At 37.8% G+C, this 20,292-nt stretch overlaps 1 protein-coding gene across 1 annotated transcript in view; it reads left to right on the forward strand.

Moving 5' to 3' along the window:
• Nucleotides 1-20,292, forward strand: part of ATRNL1 (attractin like 1) — a 609,453-nt gene that overhangs the window by 501,757 nt on the left and 87,404 nt on the right. Inside the window, exon 28 of the mRNA XM_063307208.1 lies at nucleotides 13,277-13,391. Within this exon, the coding sequence (XP_063163278.1) occupies nucleotides 13,277-13,391 (115 nt within the window). The remainder of the gene's footprint in view (nucleotides 1-13,276; nucleotides 13,392-20,292) is intronic.

Consider the following 20,292-nt stretch of genomic DNA (forward strand, 5'->3'; position numbering starts at 1 on the left):
GACATCAATAAGGAAAAATTGCAAACGTTGGTTCTCATTCAGATTCTGAAAACTGCTTGCTACAGAGTGATAGTATAGTCTCATGAGATTAAGTTGATGCTATCATGAAGGTTGAAAACACTGCAATTCATGAGGGTGGGATTCCATTACTATTGTTCAGTAAAGTCTAGGAAGGATGCTAAACTTCCAAAGTAAGCATTCAGCTTCTTTGATGTGCATGCAAATGCATATAAAATGCAATGTGATGAAAGACAGCATTATGTCATAATCATCACCACAACATTACACCAAAGAAAAGAGCAAGTACATTAGCAAGATAATAATAGGATTGGACTATTAATGTGGCTTGCATTGCAAATGTCAAGACCAGTTGTTTTCATATTAATTCTATTCCTGCCGGGTTTATTTCTTTTCAAGGGGTGGGGAAGTTTTGATGATCTAATGTTGTCACAAATGGAACTTTAAGAAGCAGATGTGAGGATCTGAAATTGCTGTGTTAATTACATCAAACCAACACACATGATTGCTTGTATACAAAGCAATCATGTTTACTCTAGTTGAGTTTACCAGATAAATACAGTGTTAATGTGATTAAGAATTTAATTTTATGTATAAATTATCATTATTTCTTAAGGGGAAACACATTTGAGCAGGGCAGAGATTCATTTTTATTTATAGACTAATTGTGATAAGCCTAGCATTTAGATATTTAGCAATGTGGAAGTGAGTAATGCATACTTGTTTGCATTTTAAATGTTTAGTGTATCTGATCAGTATTTGTGCACCATGTCAAATTTTATTCTGCTCGTGTCAAAATATTTATTATTGCTGACAAATGTAACATATTCACATTAATTCCTTAATCCAATTTTCTAATTGCTTTTTTGGCATAAGATGGTAGCCAGTTAGTCTTTTGTGATCTATTTATCTGTATGGCATAATAATGCACTTTTAAAAATTAGATGCACCTAACTTTCAAATGACTGCCCAGAAATATATGGCCAATGCTTAGCTATAATGGATGTTCTTATTTCTTGCAGTATAAATTACTAGAGAACCTTCACCTTATTTCACTTTGTGAATATAATGAATATTTATTTCAGGATTTTTTTAAAAAATCCCTGTTCTATTGTTTATACAGCAATAAAGGATAAAATATTTTTAAAAAGGAAGAGCCGGGGAACTAAAAGCCATTTCCCCCAAAATATGCAATCATCCTATCACTGATTATCTGTACTATTTGCATTTTCTCATCTCTCCGGTGTAGAAAACCGTGTTCCCCATCCAGCAATCCCCTCTGTGCATAAACCCTGTTCATTCTCAAGTGATACAAGAGGTTATGCGTCCCATTTCTTACCATTCTAGTGGACTAGTAGTGGTGCCCAGCTCCACATTTAGCCCCTTTCCTTCTACTGTTCAAACTCTTTCAAGACTTCTACTGCCTAAATCAAGTGTTTTGTAGAGCTACAAGAGAAATAGTCAGCCCCAAGATAGATTATTTACTGTAACATTCTGTATATCAAGATTCTGTGATTTTGTTTTTGATATAAAAATTCATTGAAACAAAATGGCTTGTATTACGTTTTCTGCCATATTGCCTTGAATAATAGTTGTAGGGTTTTGGGACAGTTTAAAATACTCTGCCACGGACCAAAAGATATTTAATTTTGTACTTTTTGTTCTGTCACATTCAAATCAACGTTTACTGAAATAAACAAAGCATATTAAATGTGTTCCAAGAGGTGGGAAATGGTTGTTCCAGCCCAAAGAACTAGAAAGGACTGTGCCTTGGAGAAGGTTTCAGCATAGAATGAAAGGGTCTTCAGGTAGAATAACAACTGTGGGATTAGAATGACTGCTGCTGTGGGTCTACTGACAAGCCCAAAGAAGTAAAAGGACCATTATGTCAATACCTGACCAGAACATTATGTTGATGCAAAACACGTTCTAAGCTGCTTAATTTTAACTGGACTGTTCCTTTTTTGGGGTACTTAACTTTGCTTTTTATAAGTTGTTTTCATTCTGGCCAAAAAGCAAAAACAGATATTGTCTCAATTTTATTTATTTATTCATTCATTCATTCATTCATTCATCAAATTTTGCCACCGCCCATCTCCCTCCAGAATGACTTTTAAGAAGTTCACTATTTCCTCCATATATTATGTACAGTATTCCAATGGTTTATTTATGGTCTGGCTCTCTTTGATGGCTTTTTTGACAAAGCATAACAGCTGCTGCTTCTTTCCATCCCGAGCATGACAATTCTGGTAAATAAATTGAAGTTGCTAAGTGCTTTGGGCAAATAAACATGTGCCTTATCTCTCCTCCCCCAAAGCTGCAAAAAGTATATGATAAACTGTACATTTCAAAGAACGTGTCATGTCCCACTGAAATTCCTTTGATTTAGGGTTATGTATTTATCTTTAAACAACTGACAAACCTAAGGGTATCTGAATTATGATCATTTGCTCTATGCTACCTGGGTCTCCTACTGCAAAATTGAAATGATATATGCTAAGATTGCACTTCTGCTTCCCCTGCCCTTAAAGCACACTATAAAACACTTTCTCAGGCAGAAACAAAACTGTTGGATGTAGTTGTCTTTGATGAGGTTCAGCTGAAAATGGTTAATGGTAATACTATTTGAATTAGGGTCGGTTTCTTTTTTTAACTTATTGGAAGGAGAGACTGCAAAGATCTCTAGAAATGTTGTGTGTGGCAACAATGGGATATTTTTTATTTGTTTGTTTCAGAACTGACAATATGCTCTAAATTGCCCTCTCAGAAGTTGTCCATGTTCTGCGATGGTATCATACCTTTCCAAATGAGGCTTAGGATTTTCACAGCCTCTTAGGGCTTATATATATGAGGAGACATCATTCTTCAGAGCAGCAGCAGCAGCAACAAAACCCTGCAAACTCTTTCTCTATGCCAGAAATGGAAATCAATAAATTCAGACACATATTCTTAAGACCAAACTATACAGGCAATTTTTGTTGTTTATTCGTTTAGTCACTTCTGACTCTTCAAGACTTTATGGACCGCCACACCCAGCTCCCCCAGGGATGAGTCCGTCACCTCTAGAATATCATCCATCCATCTTGCCCTTGGTCGGCCCCTCTTTCTTTTGCCTTCCATTGTAATGATTGCCTATTCTAAAACACTCTCAGACTCATGATCAGGAATTCAAAGATATCTGATTTATTAAAGAATAGTATGCAGGATCACAGAGAAAGCTGAGAATGATAAAAGCGCACCAAACGCAAACTAAAAACCCTCAGTGCAAATGAGATCCCTCCCCCCATAGAATCTTCCCAAGTTCACAATCCCAGGTGCTCCTAACGGCTTCTGATAGTCTGTGGGAAAAGTCCTTGAACAGAGCACATAACCCAAACACATTCCATTGTAATGAACATAGATTCAGAGCTTGGTACATGGTTTCACAGCAGCTCCCTCCCAAACAGAAACGCGCATCAGCACCATGGCATGTGAAATGTTATGATGTACTGTGCACATTGAAACAGTGAACATGACATCCATTTTCCCTAGCATCAGCATCTTCTCCAGGGTGTCCTGTCTTCTCATTATGTGGCCAAAGTACTTCAATTTTGCCTTTAATATCATTCCTTCAAGTGGGCAGTCTGGCTTTATTTCCTGGAGTATGGACTGGTTTGATCTTCTTGCAGTCCAAGGCACTCTCAGAATTTTCCTCCAACACCACAGTTCCAAAGCATCTATCTTCCTTCTCTCAGCCTTCCTTATGGTCCAGCTCTCGCAGCCATATGTTACTGCCATATGTTACTGTTGATTTTTTTCCAATCTGATGGCCATTCTTGTGTTTTCCAAATTTGCTGGCAGATGGCATGCATCACCTTGACAGCATCAGCTTGCAAGATTTTAAACAGTTCAGCTGGGATACTGTTGTCTCCTGCTGCCTTGTTATTAGCAATGCTTCTTAAGGCCCATTCAACCTCACTCTTCAGGATGTCTGGCTCTAGCTCACTGACCACACCGTCAAAGCTATCTCCGATATTGTTATCCTTCTTATACAGGTCTTCCGTGTATTCTTGCCACATTTTCTTTATCTCTTCTTCTTCTGGTAGGTCCTTGCCATCTTTGTTTTTGATCATACCCATTTTGGCCTGGAATTTACCTCCGATGTGTCTAATTTTCTGGAAGAGGTCTCTTGTCCTTCCTATTCTATTGTCTTCTTCCACTTCCGCGCATTGCTTGTTTAAAAATAATTCCTTATCACTTCTGGCTAACCTCTGGAATTTTGCATTTAATTGGGCATATCTCCCCCTATCACTGTTGCCTTTTTCTTTCCTTTTTCTTAGGCTACTTCTAGTGTCTCAGCAGACAGCCATTTTGCTCTCTTGGTTTACTTTTTCTTTGGGATGTATTTTGTTGCTGCTTCCTGAACAATGTTGCGAACTTCTGTCCATAGTTCTTCCAGGACCCTATCTACTAAATCTAGTCCCTTAAATCTATTCTTCACCTCCACTGAATATTCCTTAGGAATATTAGTGAGCTCATATCTAGCTGATCTGTGGGTCTTCCCTAATCTCTTTAGTCTGATCCTAAATTGTGCAATAAGAAGTTCGTGATCGGAACTACAGTCAGCTCCAGGTCTTGTTTTTACGGACTGTATAGATGTCCGCCACCTTTGGCTGCAAAGGATGTAGTCAATCTGATTTCGGTGTTGTCCATCTGGTGAAGTCCATGTATAAAGCCGTCTCTTAGGTTGTTGGAAGAGAGTGTTTGTTATGCAGGGTGAGTTGTCTTGGCAAAATTCTATCAGCCTATGTCCTGCTTCGTTTTGTTCTCCCAGGCCATGCTTACCTGTAATTCCAGGTGTCAACTGACTGCCCACCTTAGCATTCCAGTCTCCCGTGATGAAAATAACAACTCTTTTAGGCGTGTTGTCCAGTAGGTGCTGCAGATCCTCATAGAACTGCTCTACTTCAGCTTCTTCAGCATCTGTGGTTGGGGCGTATATTTGGATCACTGTGATGTTAGATGGCTTGCCCTGAATTCGAATTGAGATCATTCTATCATTTTTTGGATTGTATCCAAGCACTGCTTTAGCCACTTTACTATTAATTAGGAAGGCTACTCCATTTCTTCTGTGGTCCTCTTGTCCACAGTAGTAGATCTGGTGGTCATTTGATGTGAAGTGGTCCATTCCAGTCCATTTCAGTTCACTGATGCCCAAAATGTCTATCTTTAATCTTGACATCTCACCAATAACCACATCCAATTTGCCCTGGCTCATAGATCTTACATTCCAGGTTCCAATGGTGTGTTGATCCGTAGAACATCGGATTCGCCATTCACCACCAGCACCGTCGGCCGCTAGCCGTCCTTTCGGCTTTGAGCTAGCTGCGTCATCACACGACACATAATATGGCTATATTTCCTAATGTTCTTTATTTTTACAGTATATATTGCAGTATACAAATATGTTGTCCTTTTTGCAGCTAATAGCAGTTGGGGATGGGATCAGCAAAAAAAAAATGGTTGAAGTTTAGATCCTATAGTAGTGCAGTCCCAATCAAAATCATACTCCTCTCAAGCAGCAGGTAGTTGAAAAAATGACACTCAAGTATTGTTGACAATACAATGCATAACTGACAACAGCAAAGAAGTAAAATGTCAATATGCTTCCAAGGTAGGCTATTGTTTATTAAAGTGCTTTTGAACTAATTAAATAATACATAGGTCCATGAGAAAGAAGTTTGTTTAAACTTGTTAAGGATGATTGGTTGATTTCCATACATAATGAGATAAGGGAAACTGGAAACTGTGAAAGACCGTGTGACTAAAGGACTATGGAGCACCAAAAGGGTTTAAAAAGTTAAGTAATTAGGAGGAAAGAAAGGGTCTCTTTGTTTTCTACTTCTCCTTTCTAGATTACAAATTAAAATAGAAAAGTGGCCAGTACTAAAAAAACACAGCAAACATTGGAGAAGGGAGGAAAGGATTGTTGATAGAATAACAGAAAAAAAGAATTATGCCAGGGATTTTACAAAAGATGTCAGAAGAAATGGGGAAGAATGTCACAGCATTAGTGACTGAGGCTGTAATTGCAGCTATGACTGCATCAGTTAAGAGAGATCTGGTTTCACTAGAAGGGAGAATGGAGGAAAGATTTGCAAATATGGAAGAAAAGATGAATAAAAAAAGAATTCTGTAGTACAGATGAGTGGAGATGTTAAACAATTTAAGAAAAAAATGGAAATTTTGGAAAATAAGACTGATGAAGATATTAGAGAGAGGGTTGTAAAAAATTTTGGAATGGAATGAAGAAGATATGGATGCAGAAATGAACAAAGTGTACAGAATAAAAAAGATTAAAAAGATATGTAAAACTAAGAAATGTACCAAGAGATATATGTGCACACTTTGTGAGGAAGAAGACAAGAGACCAGATTCTTCAACGTTTTAACATTAAATTAAGGATAAACAATTCAGAAGTAATTTTGTTCAAAGATATACTCTTCTCTTCTATTGGAAAGAAATACTTATCTGAAAGCTGGAATTGGAGGAGATGCAAGCGGATCAAAAGGAAGCATCAGCACAACAAATACAAGAGGCCGAGGAAGAGACTACTATGTTGGGAGCTACAGGTATAAACTTTGCTAACAGAGGAATGGACTGTGAAGACAGCAGAGTTTGCAGAGCTGGCAGAACTGATCTGTTTGATCAGGGATAAAATTAAGTACTTTTATAAAATACTGGAAACCCTTTATGTAGTTTTTGCTGAAAATGGGAAAAAATGAGTTGGTGACTTTTGGATTTGTAGATTAAAAAGGGTTGAATCTTTTGAAAGACTTCCCTTGTTTTTCCACGTTTGTTTCCAACTTCAATGTCTTTACAGATATGTTGTAATACTGCTTCTTGTCTCTTCTAGCAGCTCTCTGAAACTCTTTGTTAAGTTCCTTTCTGAGATTTTTGTCTTTCTTGGCTTTGGCTTCTCTTGTCTTCTTGGCAATTTCCACAGTTTGTTCTGACATCCAGTTTGCTTTCTTCTCTTTCTTCATGTTTGGCAGTCTCTTTTCACATTCATCCTTAACAACTTCTTTAAATTCACTATTTCTCTGGTTCTAACAATGTGATTCAGGACTTCAAAGCAATTCCTGATGTTCCCCTTGAAAATGGTAGGTATATGTGCATATTGTGGAAACTGACTGACTTTCTTCTTCTCCTTTAGCTTATCTTGGAGCTTGCACATGAGCAGTTCGTGATCTGTCCCACAATCAGCACCTGGCCATGTCTTTGATGACATAACTGAGCTCCTCCACCTCCTTTTAGCAATAATATAGTCAATTTGATTACTATATACTCCATCTGGTGATGTCCATGTATAGAGGTGTCTTTTTGGCTGATTGTAGACAGTTAGCTATGAAGAAATCATTGGAGTGGCAGAAATAGATAGGTCGGTCTCCTGCTCCATTTCAGTTTCCTAAGCCATACAATCCAACTACATCTTCCTCATTCATGTTTCCAACTTCGGCATTCCAGTCACCAATCACAAGCATTGTGATTGCATGTTGTTTGCATGTTCTGTTGATTTCCAATTGAACTTGATTATAGAAGTCATCAACCTTCTTCTGCATTGGTAGTTGGAACATAAACTTGAATGATTGTCATATTAAAGGGTTATCCACGAAGTCTAAGCAATATTATTCGATCATTGACTGCATTGTAGCCAAGTACTGTTCTTGCTATACTTTTCCTAACTATAAAAGCAACACCATTTCTTCTTTGTTTTTCATGGCCTGAGTAATAAACAATGTGTTCTTCTGACTGAAAGTGTCCAATCCCAGTCCATCTCAATTCGCTGATGCCTAGGATGTCAACTTGTAGTCGTTTCATTTCATCTTTCACTGTGTTGAGCTTTTCTGTGTTAGTGCTTCTTACGTTCCACATTGCTAGTATAATTCTATCTTTGCAGCTTTGGATTTTCTTTTCTTGTATGGCAACATCAGCAACTAAACGTCCTGAAGGCTATAATCTAGCCACATCATAAACACCGTTAATACTCCAAAAGATCCTCAGCTCTTCCTCAGTAGCATGTTAAGTGCCATCTGACCTGAGGGGCCCATCATCCAGCACTAGATAGTCAATCATTTTATATTTTCTATCCATGTGGTTTTCTTGGTTAAAAATACAGAAGTGGCTTACCATTGTCTTTTCCCATGTAGTGGGAGATGATGCCTTTGCCATTGTTACTAAAGTGATCATCTGCCTCCAGCATCCCAATATATCCCTGCTTCCCAGTACAGGTGCCTGCTTTCTTTAGCTAGGCAGCTTGGATGACCTTCATGCCTTGGGTGACCCTGCTGGGAGTATATACTCTTGGCATCACTCCTGACTTCCTTTGGTCATCCCTCCCAGGAGCACCCCCCTCCCGCCACAATGAGGCAGCTCAGCAGGACTTGTGAGGAGAGGAAAATATTTATTTTTATTTTATTAAATTAAATATTTATATTTATATATATATAAATAATATTTTATTAACTTAAATCTGGGCAAGGATGCAATGTCCCTCATGGATATGGGCTGATCAGTTTTTTAAAAAAATGATTTTTATTAAAAGTTTTACAAAGAACACAAAAACTAATGCAAACTAATAAGAAGTGAAAGAAAAAAAAAGGAAGTGCAAAAAGAGAGAACAAAAAGAAATAGAAGAAGTTTCTGGTCTCTTTTGCAACAAACATAAGTACAATTACGAAATTAACTTTACGATTACAAAAAAAAAAAGCTCACTTTCTCGATTATCCAGTTTTTCTTTTTCTAATCATCAAAACCACAAATCATAAGTTCATTTTGTTCTGTTTCATGCAAAAAAGTCTATAAGGGGTTTCCAGTCAGCCACATATGTAGATAAGGTTTTCTCTCTGATCAAATAAGTTACTTTAGCCACCTCCATAAGTTCCATCATCTTCACCAGCCGTTTATCCATTGTGGGTAGTGTTGAATCTTTCCACTTGTGAGCATATAGTAGTCTTGCTGCAGTTATCATATATAAAAACAAAGTTCCGTGATTTTATTCTAATTGTCTGTCCATTAATCCCAAAAGAAAAGTTTCTGGTTTTAGTTGTACTTTAACCTTTAAAATCTTCTGGATTAACGTATGCATTTGTATCCAATTTTTTTCAGCTTTTTTGCATGTCCACCAAACATGGTAAAATGTCCCTTCATGTTGTTCACATTTTGAACAAAGATTTGAAGTACCTTTATACATTCTAGACATACTTTTCTATTGATAAGATGGGCTTATCTTGTTTCACTGTTGGACTGGGCTTAATGCCAGAGCACCAGAGTGGGGATGGTAACAGTCATGCAGGGGACTTTGCGAGGAGTCAGAGGCCCCATTTGGCAGATAACTGGATATTAAGCCCTATTTGTGAGGGTAGGCTTTAGAGACCAGGCAAAGGAAGCTCTTCTACAGTCCTCTCTGCTGCAGACCTAATTGTGAGGGTCGTGTTGGAGTGCCACAGGTCATTTAATGCTGGGAGACTTGAACTTGCCACCTCTGCAAGATAATTTGTCAGTTCATGGCCACCCTGACAACCATGGGTTTGTCCCAGGTGATCATGGGCTGACACATGCAACAGACCCGTTTATTGTGTTGTTTGGGAGCAGGTGAGAATGTTTTAGAGGTTTAGTACATTTCCATCAGTCTTTGTAATAGTCAGATATCTCTCTGGTTCCAATGGAGGTTTCCAAATGCTGTCACTCTGTGCAGGGGAAAGGATCTTTTTGATACATCTACCCAGTGTAGATGATCCGCTAACATTCCAAAGGACCTTTGAAGAGATCCATGAAAGTCTGTTGGACAGTTCTGTGGAATGCCTTACCATTGGAATTAATGGTTGACAGTGGTGAGGATTGTTCCTGAGTAGGCAGTCAGTCTCAGTCTGTCTCTCATTCTCCCTCCTGATCTAAAGGGACTCTGATTTATCTGGGATACCAGTGGATTCCAAGGAATTGACTGGTACTCTGTACTGTTAGTCAACTACCTACTGTATGGATTTGATTCCTGTCCCATGTGGCTAATGAAACCTGCCGAGGAGGTGGCAAAGGCATGGGTTTGGATGGTGGTAAATATATTTTCCTCTTCGAGAATACATTACTTGACATGGTTATTTTAGACTATTACAGCCTAGTCTCCAACCTTCCCTTCCTGGGAAGATTGTTGAGAAAGTGGCTGGCAGCTACAGATAACCCTGGAAGAAACAGATTATCTGGATCTCTGTTAGCTGGGAATCAAGCCCTGGTATGAGACAGAAGATGCATTAATCATCCTGATAGATGACCTGTTGTGGGACTGGGACAGGGGAAGTATGATCCTTCTGGTCCTGCTAGATTTTTTGGTGACCTTTGATACGTTAGCAATTGTATCCTTTTGGGCAAGCTCTGGGAGCTGCATTAGGCAACAGTGTTTATGGTGGCTCTCCTTCCTGAGAGGTTGTTTTTAGTCAGTGATTGTGAATGAAGAGAACCTGGGTCCGTTTGACCTCCATTATGGAGTGACCATTGTTTAATACTGTAGTAGGATGAGGGAATGGCCTTTAGGGACAGGAAGAAGAGCTGCTACCAAGACAATGGTCAGATAAAGGAACCCTGAGTCCAGGGCAGAACTGTAACCAGAGAAAACGTCTCAGGTAAGACCCTCCCTTGTTCTCACAAAGATAAAGGATGGGAGAGGAGAAGCATATTTAGACTTGCAAGATTCTGTTACTATATTTTTATAATAAAAGTAATATTGGCCTGCATTACTTTGGTTTCCTAGTCTAGTCTACCATGAAGAGCTGACAAATACCTACATGAAACTGCTGGAAGAAGTTATTACACGTGGTCCTCACTTAAAAACAACTCATTCAGGGACCGTTCAAACTTGTGTTGGCAATGAACAAGTGGTACATATGACTAGTCCTTGCAATTACAATTTGCACCATCCTGCGGTCACATGATTACCATTTGCAACCTTTACTTCCTGTTTCTGACAAGCATAGTCAATGAGGAAGCCAGCAGAAGGTTGCAAATGGCAATGATGTGACGCCATGCTTAATGGCAGCATGGGTTTTGCTTAATGACAGCAACAGGGACTGGCACATTCACATGATGTTGCTCTTTACAACCGCATCACTTAGCAATGGCAATTCCAGTCCCAATTACCATTGTTAAGTGAGGACTACCTGTATGGTAGATACCGTATCAGGTATCATCAATATTTGGATGATACTCAGTTATACATCTCCATGTCTGTCCAAACAGCTGATGCAATAAAAGTCTTGATCCAGCGCTGGGAAACTGTGAGGGCCTGAATGAGGAAAAAAGGTTCAGGCTCTATCCTAACAAAATGGAATGGCTGTAGATTGAATCTGGAAATATTCCAACTTTTACACTAGAGTGAATATGCTTCCTGAAACAGAAGCTGCTCCTGGACTCATGGCTCCTGCTGGAATAGCAGGTAGAAACCATGGCAAGTAGAGCCTTTGCACAATTACACTTTGTATGCCAATTGCAGCCATTTCTGTACTGGCAACTTTGTGCATGGTCATTCATACTTTCATCACTTCATGCCTAACCTATTGCAATACACTCCACCCAGGGCTGATTCTGAAAACCATTCAGAAGCTTCAGGTGGTACAACATGGAACATGCTGCCCCCGGAGGTGAGATTGGCCCCATCGCTCCTGGCCTTTTGGTGGAGTCTGAAGACCTGGTTCTGCTGCCTCGCTTGGGGTGGAGGGGGGAATAGATCTACATGGGGATGGTTGCTATAGGCCACTCCTCCCACACTTGGACGGTTTTAGATTCTTCACCACTTGGATTCTTTATTTTTACCTCTATTTATATTATTTATTACTGTATTTTATTCTGTGTATTTATGGTTATGGTTTTTAATCAATTGTTGTAAACCGTCCAGAGTCCCCTGACGGGAGGAGATGGGTGGGGATAAATTAGACAGATAAATAAAGAAACAAAGAAACATGCAGTTGCTCAGGTAATTATGGGCACATTGAAATTTACCCATGTGACTCCAGTAGCTGCATGGGCTGCCAGTTAGCATCCGGATGCAATTCATCCAGTATCCAATCCTCTATTTTATTGGGCTTCCAAAGTACCATAAAGACTTTGGTTAGGATGGCATTTGGGAACATGGAGGTTTACCCTATCCTGTGGAATGGCACTGACATGGTTTGTCAGATATTTACCTGTTGTTGTTGTTGTTTTAATTTTAACCTTTGTAATGTTCAGTAAACTGCAAAGAGCCTATGGGAATTTAGCAGCATAGAATGCTAAGCAAATAAATAAATAAATAAATAAATAAATACTCAAAGGAATACAGTGAATCAAATAACATTTTTTTAAACAAGAAATAATGCAAATAGATAAATGGCAGTCTTAGTAAATATTGAATTTTCAGTGTTTTTTTCTGCAGTTTTCCTGAGATCACCATTTTTGATAATGTGCAAATAAGTATTTTCAGTAATTATATGACTTCATTAATATCTTCTATGTCACTTTTATTTTTAAACATTTTTGTTTGTTTTCTTTCATGTTTAAATAACATTTTTTTCTAACTCTAATTATGTATTTTTGGACAGTACATGATGCATTTCAGTGTGAGTTTCATTTTAAAATAAATCCTGTAGCTCAGTTGTATTCTGTTGGAGGAGGATGAACTGTCACAAACAAAGCTCTCTCTCTCTGTGCCGTGTGTTAAATTGTTGAGTGATCCTTATCCACTGAGAAATGAGTGTTGAAATGGTTAATTAGATGATCAGATTTTTATCTAAAATTTTTAGTAATATTATACGCTGCTACATTGTTAGAATGAAAATTAATATCCATTATTGTATGTATTTTTTTCATTTAACTCAGTCCAAATTATTCATGAAAATTTGTATTTAAATTTATAAATAATATTTTAAAAGATAACTAGAAGTACTTGTGGAAAAACCTAGACATTCACATACTTGAGTGGGAAAAAAAAGAAAGTCTTATGGCATGTTAAAGTTACCACATTTATGCCATAAAACTTCCTGCATAACCCTACAGAATCAGTCCATAATCCTTCAGAAATTATGCCATAATGCATTTCTAGGCTCCAAAAGACCTTTTGGAATTTGTGTGGAATGGCCCTCTGCTTTAAAAAAATAACTAGGTTGAAATGTATTTTGAATTTTAAAGAAAATAAGTAAAGCCAGAACATAATCTCAATCTGATAATTCTATATATTATTTTTGCTTAATTCCAGGGTTCTCCAAAGCCAATTGCCATCGAGCCATGCTCAGGAAACAAAGCAGCAGTACTCACTGTGTTTTTATGCCTGCCGAGAGGATCACTAGGAGTTCCCCCACCTGGTCAATCAGGTAGGAATCCTCCTATATAAATTCTATAGTTCTAATCCAATATTATTGTCCTAGCAGAACTGGATCCTTTTTTTGAAAGTTAAAACTGAACAAGACGTCTGGGCCAATTGATCAATATATACATGGCTATTTAGAACTAGAATCAGTTTGCTTTCCAGTCAGTCTTTTATATTTTGTTAATATTAAACCCATCTCAAATTGTTCTGCCTTAACTGGCAAACTAAGTTATCTTTATACCAAGAAAAGTAAATCAAAACTGATAAGACATAGATAGTTGCATTGCTTTTCTATTTGCATTTCATACTCTCAACCCCCTTTTAGATAACGTCCAGCACTTAATAGAAAACCAGACAGGTAGAAAGCCATAACATTGTGTGTGTGTGTGTGTGTTTGTGTGTGTAGACATTATGTATGTGCATATGTATTTGCTAAGGCTTATATGCTGCTACAGTTGAAAGCAACTCTGAATGGCTTAGCCCCCAATATACTGTAGGAGGATTAAAATGTAATATACCAAATTGCCAGAATTCCTCAAAGGTCCCCTGGAAGAATCAGGTCTTGCCTTCTGAAGTCCTAGCAAGATGCTTTACACTGTTACAGAGAAGGGGGCAGCAATGAAGAAGGACCATCCCCATAGTCCCTGGTTCATGAAATAATGCACATAGTGGCATGACTGACTTTGAACTGTTTCTCCGGTTGCAAAGATCTGGGTCCAAATTAGTTTATCTGGTTTGTTTGATATTAACTTATCACTTTGACAAGTAAGAGTGGCCTTCCAGATTCCCTTTGTATCCTGAGGTAGTTTCATTGCCACCTCTCCTCTGATTTAAAAAAGTTACTCTACCTTAATCTGAATCCACAAGAATCCAGACATGGATTATTTTTCCAGATATTTCCTTTTCTCTCCTTAAGAATCTGATAAATGTGTACACCGAGCAATCTGGTAAATCGGTGAGGCCACTGCCCAGTTAGGCTAAATGACGATCAGCTCAGGCTGCATCATAGGAAAAGCACCTTTGGATACAGATTTAATTAGGTTCTAGTATGAGCAGGTCTGGACAAATTCTTTGTTTAGAGGAATAACCTAGTAAACAGAGTCAGAATCTGTCACAGATAATCTAGAAAAAAAAATACAAAAAATCATTTAAATTTGCATGCTTAATCTTAAAAAGGCCAGGCATAAGTATGTACAGCTAGCTACATGGTATGCATTATAAAGGAGCAAGTCATCCATAATCTCAGATAAAATATGCTAGAATAAATTTAAGACTGAAAATTGAGAATGGTCAGCTGTTCAACTAACATGCCACTTAATGTGGTGGTAGTAATTGTCTAAGCACCTGATGATGGTACTTTCTGTACAGAGACCTTCTCAAAATGGCACTCATCATTGCAGAAATGGATTGAGGGCTTTTGACTTAAACTGAAAGACTTAGTTGGCAACTATAATTCATGTGAAACCGTTTAAAGAGGCTCACTTAACCTTATCACTAAGTGCACAGCTGCTTCTTTTTCCTTGTCTTGTTGCTATCATTTTCCTCTCTTCTTCATTGTACTGTGGGAGGTGGGCAATACTCTTCAGGAGGTCAGATTCATTCAAAAGCTTCAATTTCCCAGTCCCTATTATAGACTAATTTGCAACTGTGGGGATAATTATAGTGATAATTATACAATGATGGAAAAACAGTTTTATATATTTCAACAAACAGCATGCAGAATTCTGTGTAGCTGTGTTATACAAACAGAAATGTTCTGAAACTGCAGATTGTATAACTGGAATAACCTATGTGAATTGGAAAATTTCTTATAAATGTTCATAATTGTTATAATTTCTGTGATTCATTCAGCAGCAGTCGGGCTGACCCTAAAATGTAACAAGGATTTTCCCTTCCTGCCCCTCTCCTTTTGTAATTTTAGCTATAGTGTTAGAGCTTGAATGTATTATTTGAAAATCTATTCATTATCAAGAAGCTTCATTCACTCAGTCTTCTATCTCAGAATAAGCAGTAGAAACCAGTGCAGCAGGTAATTAAGAGCCGGCTAACTGCTTAGCTTCTTTTTAAGCAAGGGCCTGCCTGAGCGAAACCATTTGGAGGTAGTTCTCTGAACAGTTTTGGAAATATGAAGCCAACAATAGATGACAGGTTTGTTTTAGTGAAGCAAAGTGCCTTAAAAAAAAGTAGATTCAAGGTTGTTGTTGTTTTTTAATGGAAGGATATTGTTCTTTTAGTGGGCAAAGGAGTGCTTGGCAACTTATTCTTCAAGTTAGAGGAACTTCCAGGTAGGAGAAGCTGTTAAGTGGTGAAACAATCAGCCTGGAATAATGATAAAGTTCTCCTTGTAGAAGGTTTTCAAATGGGGCTGGATGGTACCTCTCATGGATGGTTTGGTGGATTTCTGCACTAAGCCAAACGTTGAACTAGATAATGTATAAGGTTCCTTATAATTCATATGAAAATTGTATACAGATTTCTTTTTTGCCTCAACAGATATATTCAGTTTCATTGATAAAGACAGTAGACTAACAACAATAATTGCCTTACTCAAGTAATAAACAGATTGCAAATTTCTTACTGCCATCATATCTTTGATATCTATTTGATCCTCCAAAATAATTATTGTAGAGGTGATGTTATTGAAATTGTTTTCCAAATTGGAAAGATGAAGATGTTTCTACTTTTGAAAAAAAGTAGTCTTCAGTGGAACTGAAAATTAAGAAAATGAAGCAAAGAATAACACTAAAATAGAACCAATGCCAATTATGCCTCCTAATTCATAAAATATGTATCCAGATGGTTTTCATTTGCATGGAAGAAAAATGAAATGTTGATTAGAGTCCCAAAAGTAGTGGTGAAGTTTTATCCAAGTTCCACTTGACCATTTCCTCTGATCCTGCAATAGTGAAAACATGCACATGACTGTATATCTGACATATTCAGTATTGGATTATAAAGAAATCCAATACTAATTAACATTAGATACAAAAAGTTCTAATCAATGAATTCAGAAAATGCATTTAGATTGACTATGCTTTAGAGTTGTTTAGCATGCTTTAGACCATGCTAAACAACTCCAGTGTAACTGCTTTAGAAAGTATATAATATAAAAGTAGGGCAAATGCTTGGAGAAAGTTTTCCTCTGAAATAACAGGACTGCTAAAAAACAATATTAAATAATAAATGTATGGAATAGCATAAAATGCCACTGTATCATTATTTCCAGGTTTGTCATGAAATATGTATACTGTTACGCCCAACTATTATAACCACTGAAAAACAGTATAAATTTTGAAGTATTAATCTTTAGCAATAATTCAAAATGTTGCCTTCTCTAATTTGATGATGACATCAAAAGTAAGTCCTAAAAGAATTAAGAAAATGACACCAGTTCAAATAATACTTGGATATACTGTATATCTGAATTAATTTTGCATATGAATGTCATGGAAATGTTATATTACTAGTTACATCTTCTGTTTAGGTCTTTGTTTGCTATTACTCCTGTACCACTTCAAATCTTCCAACTGTAAGTGGCTCATAAAGAAAGAATGCAGTAATAGAGCACTATAGGAAAATATGACAACCATAAAAAGCATACAAAATCGTAACCCAAGCCTAATAATCATACACATAACCATGTATTAATGAACCATCACATACAATTCAGCACTTAAAATTCATGGTACTAGTGTTCTCAGTCATCCCAAGTACAATCTGTGCCTCAGTCCCAGAATTCTCTTTTCAACAGCCAATTTTTCAAAAGCTTTCTAAAAATCAGGAGTGAGGGCACAAATCTTATTTCTGGTAGGAAGGCATTCCACAAGAGGGGAGTTCCTGCAGGAAATGGTCACCTCTGAGTCCCTTCCTGCTGTACTTCATAGGGTTGAGGAACTCTCAGCAAGCACTCTCTGCAGGCACACTTTGGGCAAGCAGATTCTATATAATAAAAATGATCTCTTAAATAGCCTCAAGCCATGTAGGACTTCAAAGGTGATAGCTAACTCTTTGAATTGTACTTGGTCATTCCTACAGTTCTGGTGTTATGTAGCAATATTGAATTGTCCATGTTAGCACATTGGCTATATTGTAATTTGCACTAGTTGCAATTACTAGATTGTCTTCGAGATCAATCCCATTTGGAGCACATTAAAGTAGCCCACTTGTGAGATGACAAGAGCATAAGTGACTGCTGCTGGTGCCTCCTGTTCAGAAACACCTGCACCCACCTGGCACACCAACTGTTGCTGGCAGAGGACACTCATACTCACACCTTCCATTTGTTCATTTAACAGGAATGAAGAGACTAGGAGAACCTCCAGACACACACACACACTCTCTCTCTCTCTGTATGTATGTATATGTATATGTATATATATATATATATATACACATACATACACACACATACATATATACATACATACACTGTATGCTATAGATATAATTTTATTAAACGTTTTTAAAAGGAAGATTAAAAACTAATACAAACTAATATATAGTAAGAAATAGAAAAGAAAAACAAATCAAAGAGAAAGCTAGAAGTGCAAGAAAGGGAAAAAAGTAAAAGAAAAATAGAAAAGAAAGAAAAAAGATACAAAAAAGTTGTAACCATGTTGTAGCCATAGAGTAAGAGGTAAATTTATAATTGTACTTACAACTGCTGCAAAGAAGATTGGAAGCTACTTCCACTTCTTTGAGAACTTACAGACCATATACCAGCTCTTTCTGGGGAGCACAAACTTTGATAGTTAACGTATCTTGCTTGTTATATATCAGCCCATTTCTCCACATCCAGACCTTATAGCTTCCAGGCATCAGATCAAGACCTACTGTATCTCCCATTTGGCCTTTAAAAGGGGCAGATCTAGAGGAAGCCTCCACTTGCCTTAACATAGGACTGGGCAACCAGTTCCATTAACTGCATGTTGGACCACAAATTCCTTTAGCACAATTGCTGAAACATATGATTAACCAAACTGTTTTTAGTGGGAAAGCCAAGCCAAGCCTTAGGTTTAGCAAACCAAGAAAACTTAACTTCTCTCAAATAAAATAATGAGCCCCAAATCTCAGATTTTTCCCTCTAATGATGTCAATATATGTAATTGTCCTGTGCCCTTCCTACATCTATTTTGGCTACATTGTTTTTAAGTGCAGTCTTGGCAGGTGAAAAGTTGTTTACTTCTGCCTAGACTAATGTCTCATGATAGTCAACATGAGTTTCATTTTTCATCCTTCGGGCTTGCACTGTAATTGCTACACAAGGGGAACTAGCTTCTGTTTAGTTCTCTGTTCTAACCTATCAGCAATATACACCATGATTGCATCTTGCAAAATGCTTGGGAAAATATATTTCTCAGGTGAAATTGTCCTTCACCTTCACCCAGAACAAGTGTGGTGATTGATTAATGATCTCAAGAAATGTAGTAACCTCCCAATTTCTTCAGATGTTTGATAACTTGTTTTCTTTGAATTACCAAGACAATCAACCTTTGCAGTGCAACAAAATAGATCAAATCAGCTTAAGCCAAGGGACGTAGGCTTTAATTCACCCCAAACCTTCTTCAGGCAGCATGAAAATTTTGCCTGAAAGATAAATTGAATGTTAATTTTAATATGTTGCATGCAGCTATGTCTGCTTGTTTTCTTACTAAACTCTGAGGGACCCAGTTCATACTGAAGTCCCCAGCATGACCTTAATCCTTTACTATTGCTATAGTCCCAGTCCAGAGTAGCATGAAAGTAGAAGGTTCAAAGGCAAACATTTTTGTAATATAGAAGTTGAAGAAATAGGGAGGCTGAGTTAAAACTACTTCTGTGCTAGTACCTGATCTAAATAAGTACTTCAGATGAAACCACATATGTTTTTGATTCTGAAAGTTTTGCACGTTATATTTACAGTATTTATGTCAATTATTATTATTTATTAAATTTGTACACTGCCCATGTTGTAGAAATGAAGACTAGGACGCTCGGGTCTTCATTCAGGAAAAGAGTTTAATATGCGCATAGGTTCAGACAAGCTCATGCTTCAAATTCTGAACCCCGAAGATTCGGGGTCCTACTTCTTTTATACCCCCCCATTGATTATACAGCATAGACTAAGTGTCAACTTAGAGATATATGATATAACTACAAAAGCAAGCCGTGTGAAACAAGCCTGGAGGAGCTGGTGAGCTTCCTCCCCGTTCCTTATCTTTTCTCACCTAGTTGCTACAGAATACACATACATTCTTGTTTCTTATCTGCCCGTTCGGCTCTTTCCCACATACCACACTTGCAACAGATAGCTTACTTGCAATAGACAATTGCCTGATGAAAGGGCTTTAGTTCTTTGTTGTTTCCTTGACCCTAATTCCAATTCCACCTCATTCCCCCCTTTGAAAGTATTCAGCCTTTTCAGGGCAGATTACTTTCACTAAGGTTATCATTGGGGATAGACTGATATTCCCACATGGCCAGGACTTGTGAGGTAGCCTCCTTTTTGCCAATAGTGAGATACTGTTGGTGATCGCACGGGGCAATATCACACACCCCACAGCGATCAATCCAATTAGGGCTACGATAGCCTGGAGTCCTGGTAGCTTTTGGAACCATTCCCCAAAAACGTCTCCCAAATGCAGTCCCTTCCAGGTCTGTACAGGTACGTGGGCTAGTTTCACCATCCTATCTGTGATTTCGTGTACCACTTTTCCACTTTCATCTATTTCAATGCAACAATTTGACAGATTAGATTTTCCACATACTCCCATCTACCAAAATTTGAAATGCAAAAAGTGTTCCCCTTAATTCCCCTCATTCCCCCCACCAGAGTCACCAGGGTGACGATTATCCACAGCTTCTCCAGTGCGTAGAGGGTCAGCTTCCGGGGGTGACCCAGCAGTGGGATGCAGTAAAACTTCCCC

The sequence above is a fragment of the Candoia aspera genome, chromosome 6, assembly GCF_035149785.1.
Source record: "Candoia aspera isolate rCanAsp1 chromosome 6, rCanAsp1.hap2, whole genome shotgun sequence".
Taxonomy (NCBI): Eukaryota; Metazoa; Chordata; class Lepidosauria; order Squamata; family Boidae; genus Candoia; species Candoia aspera.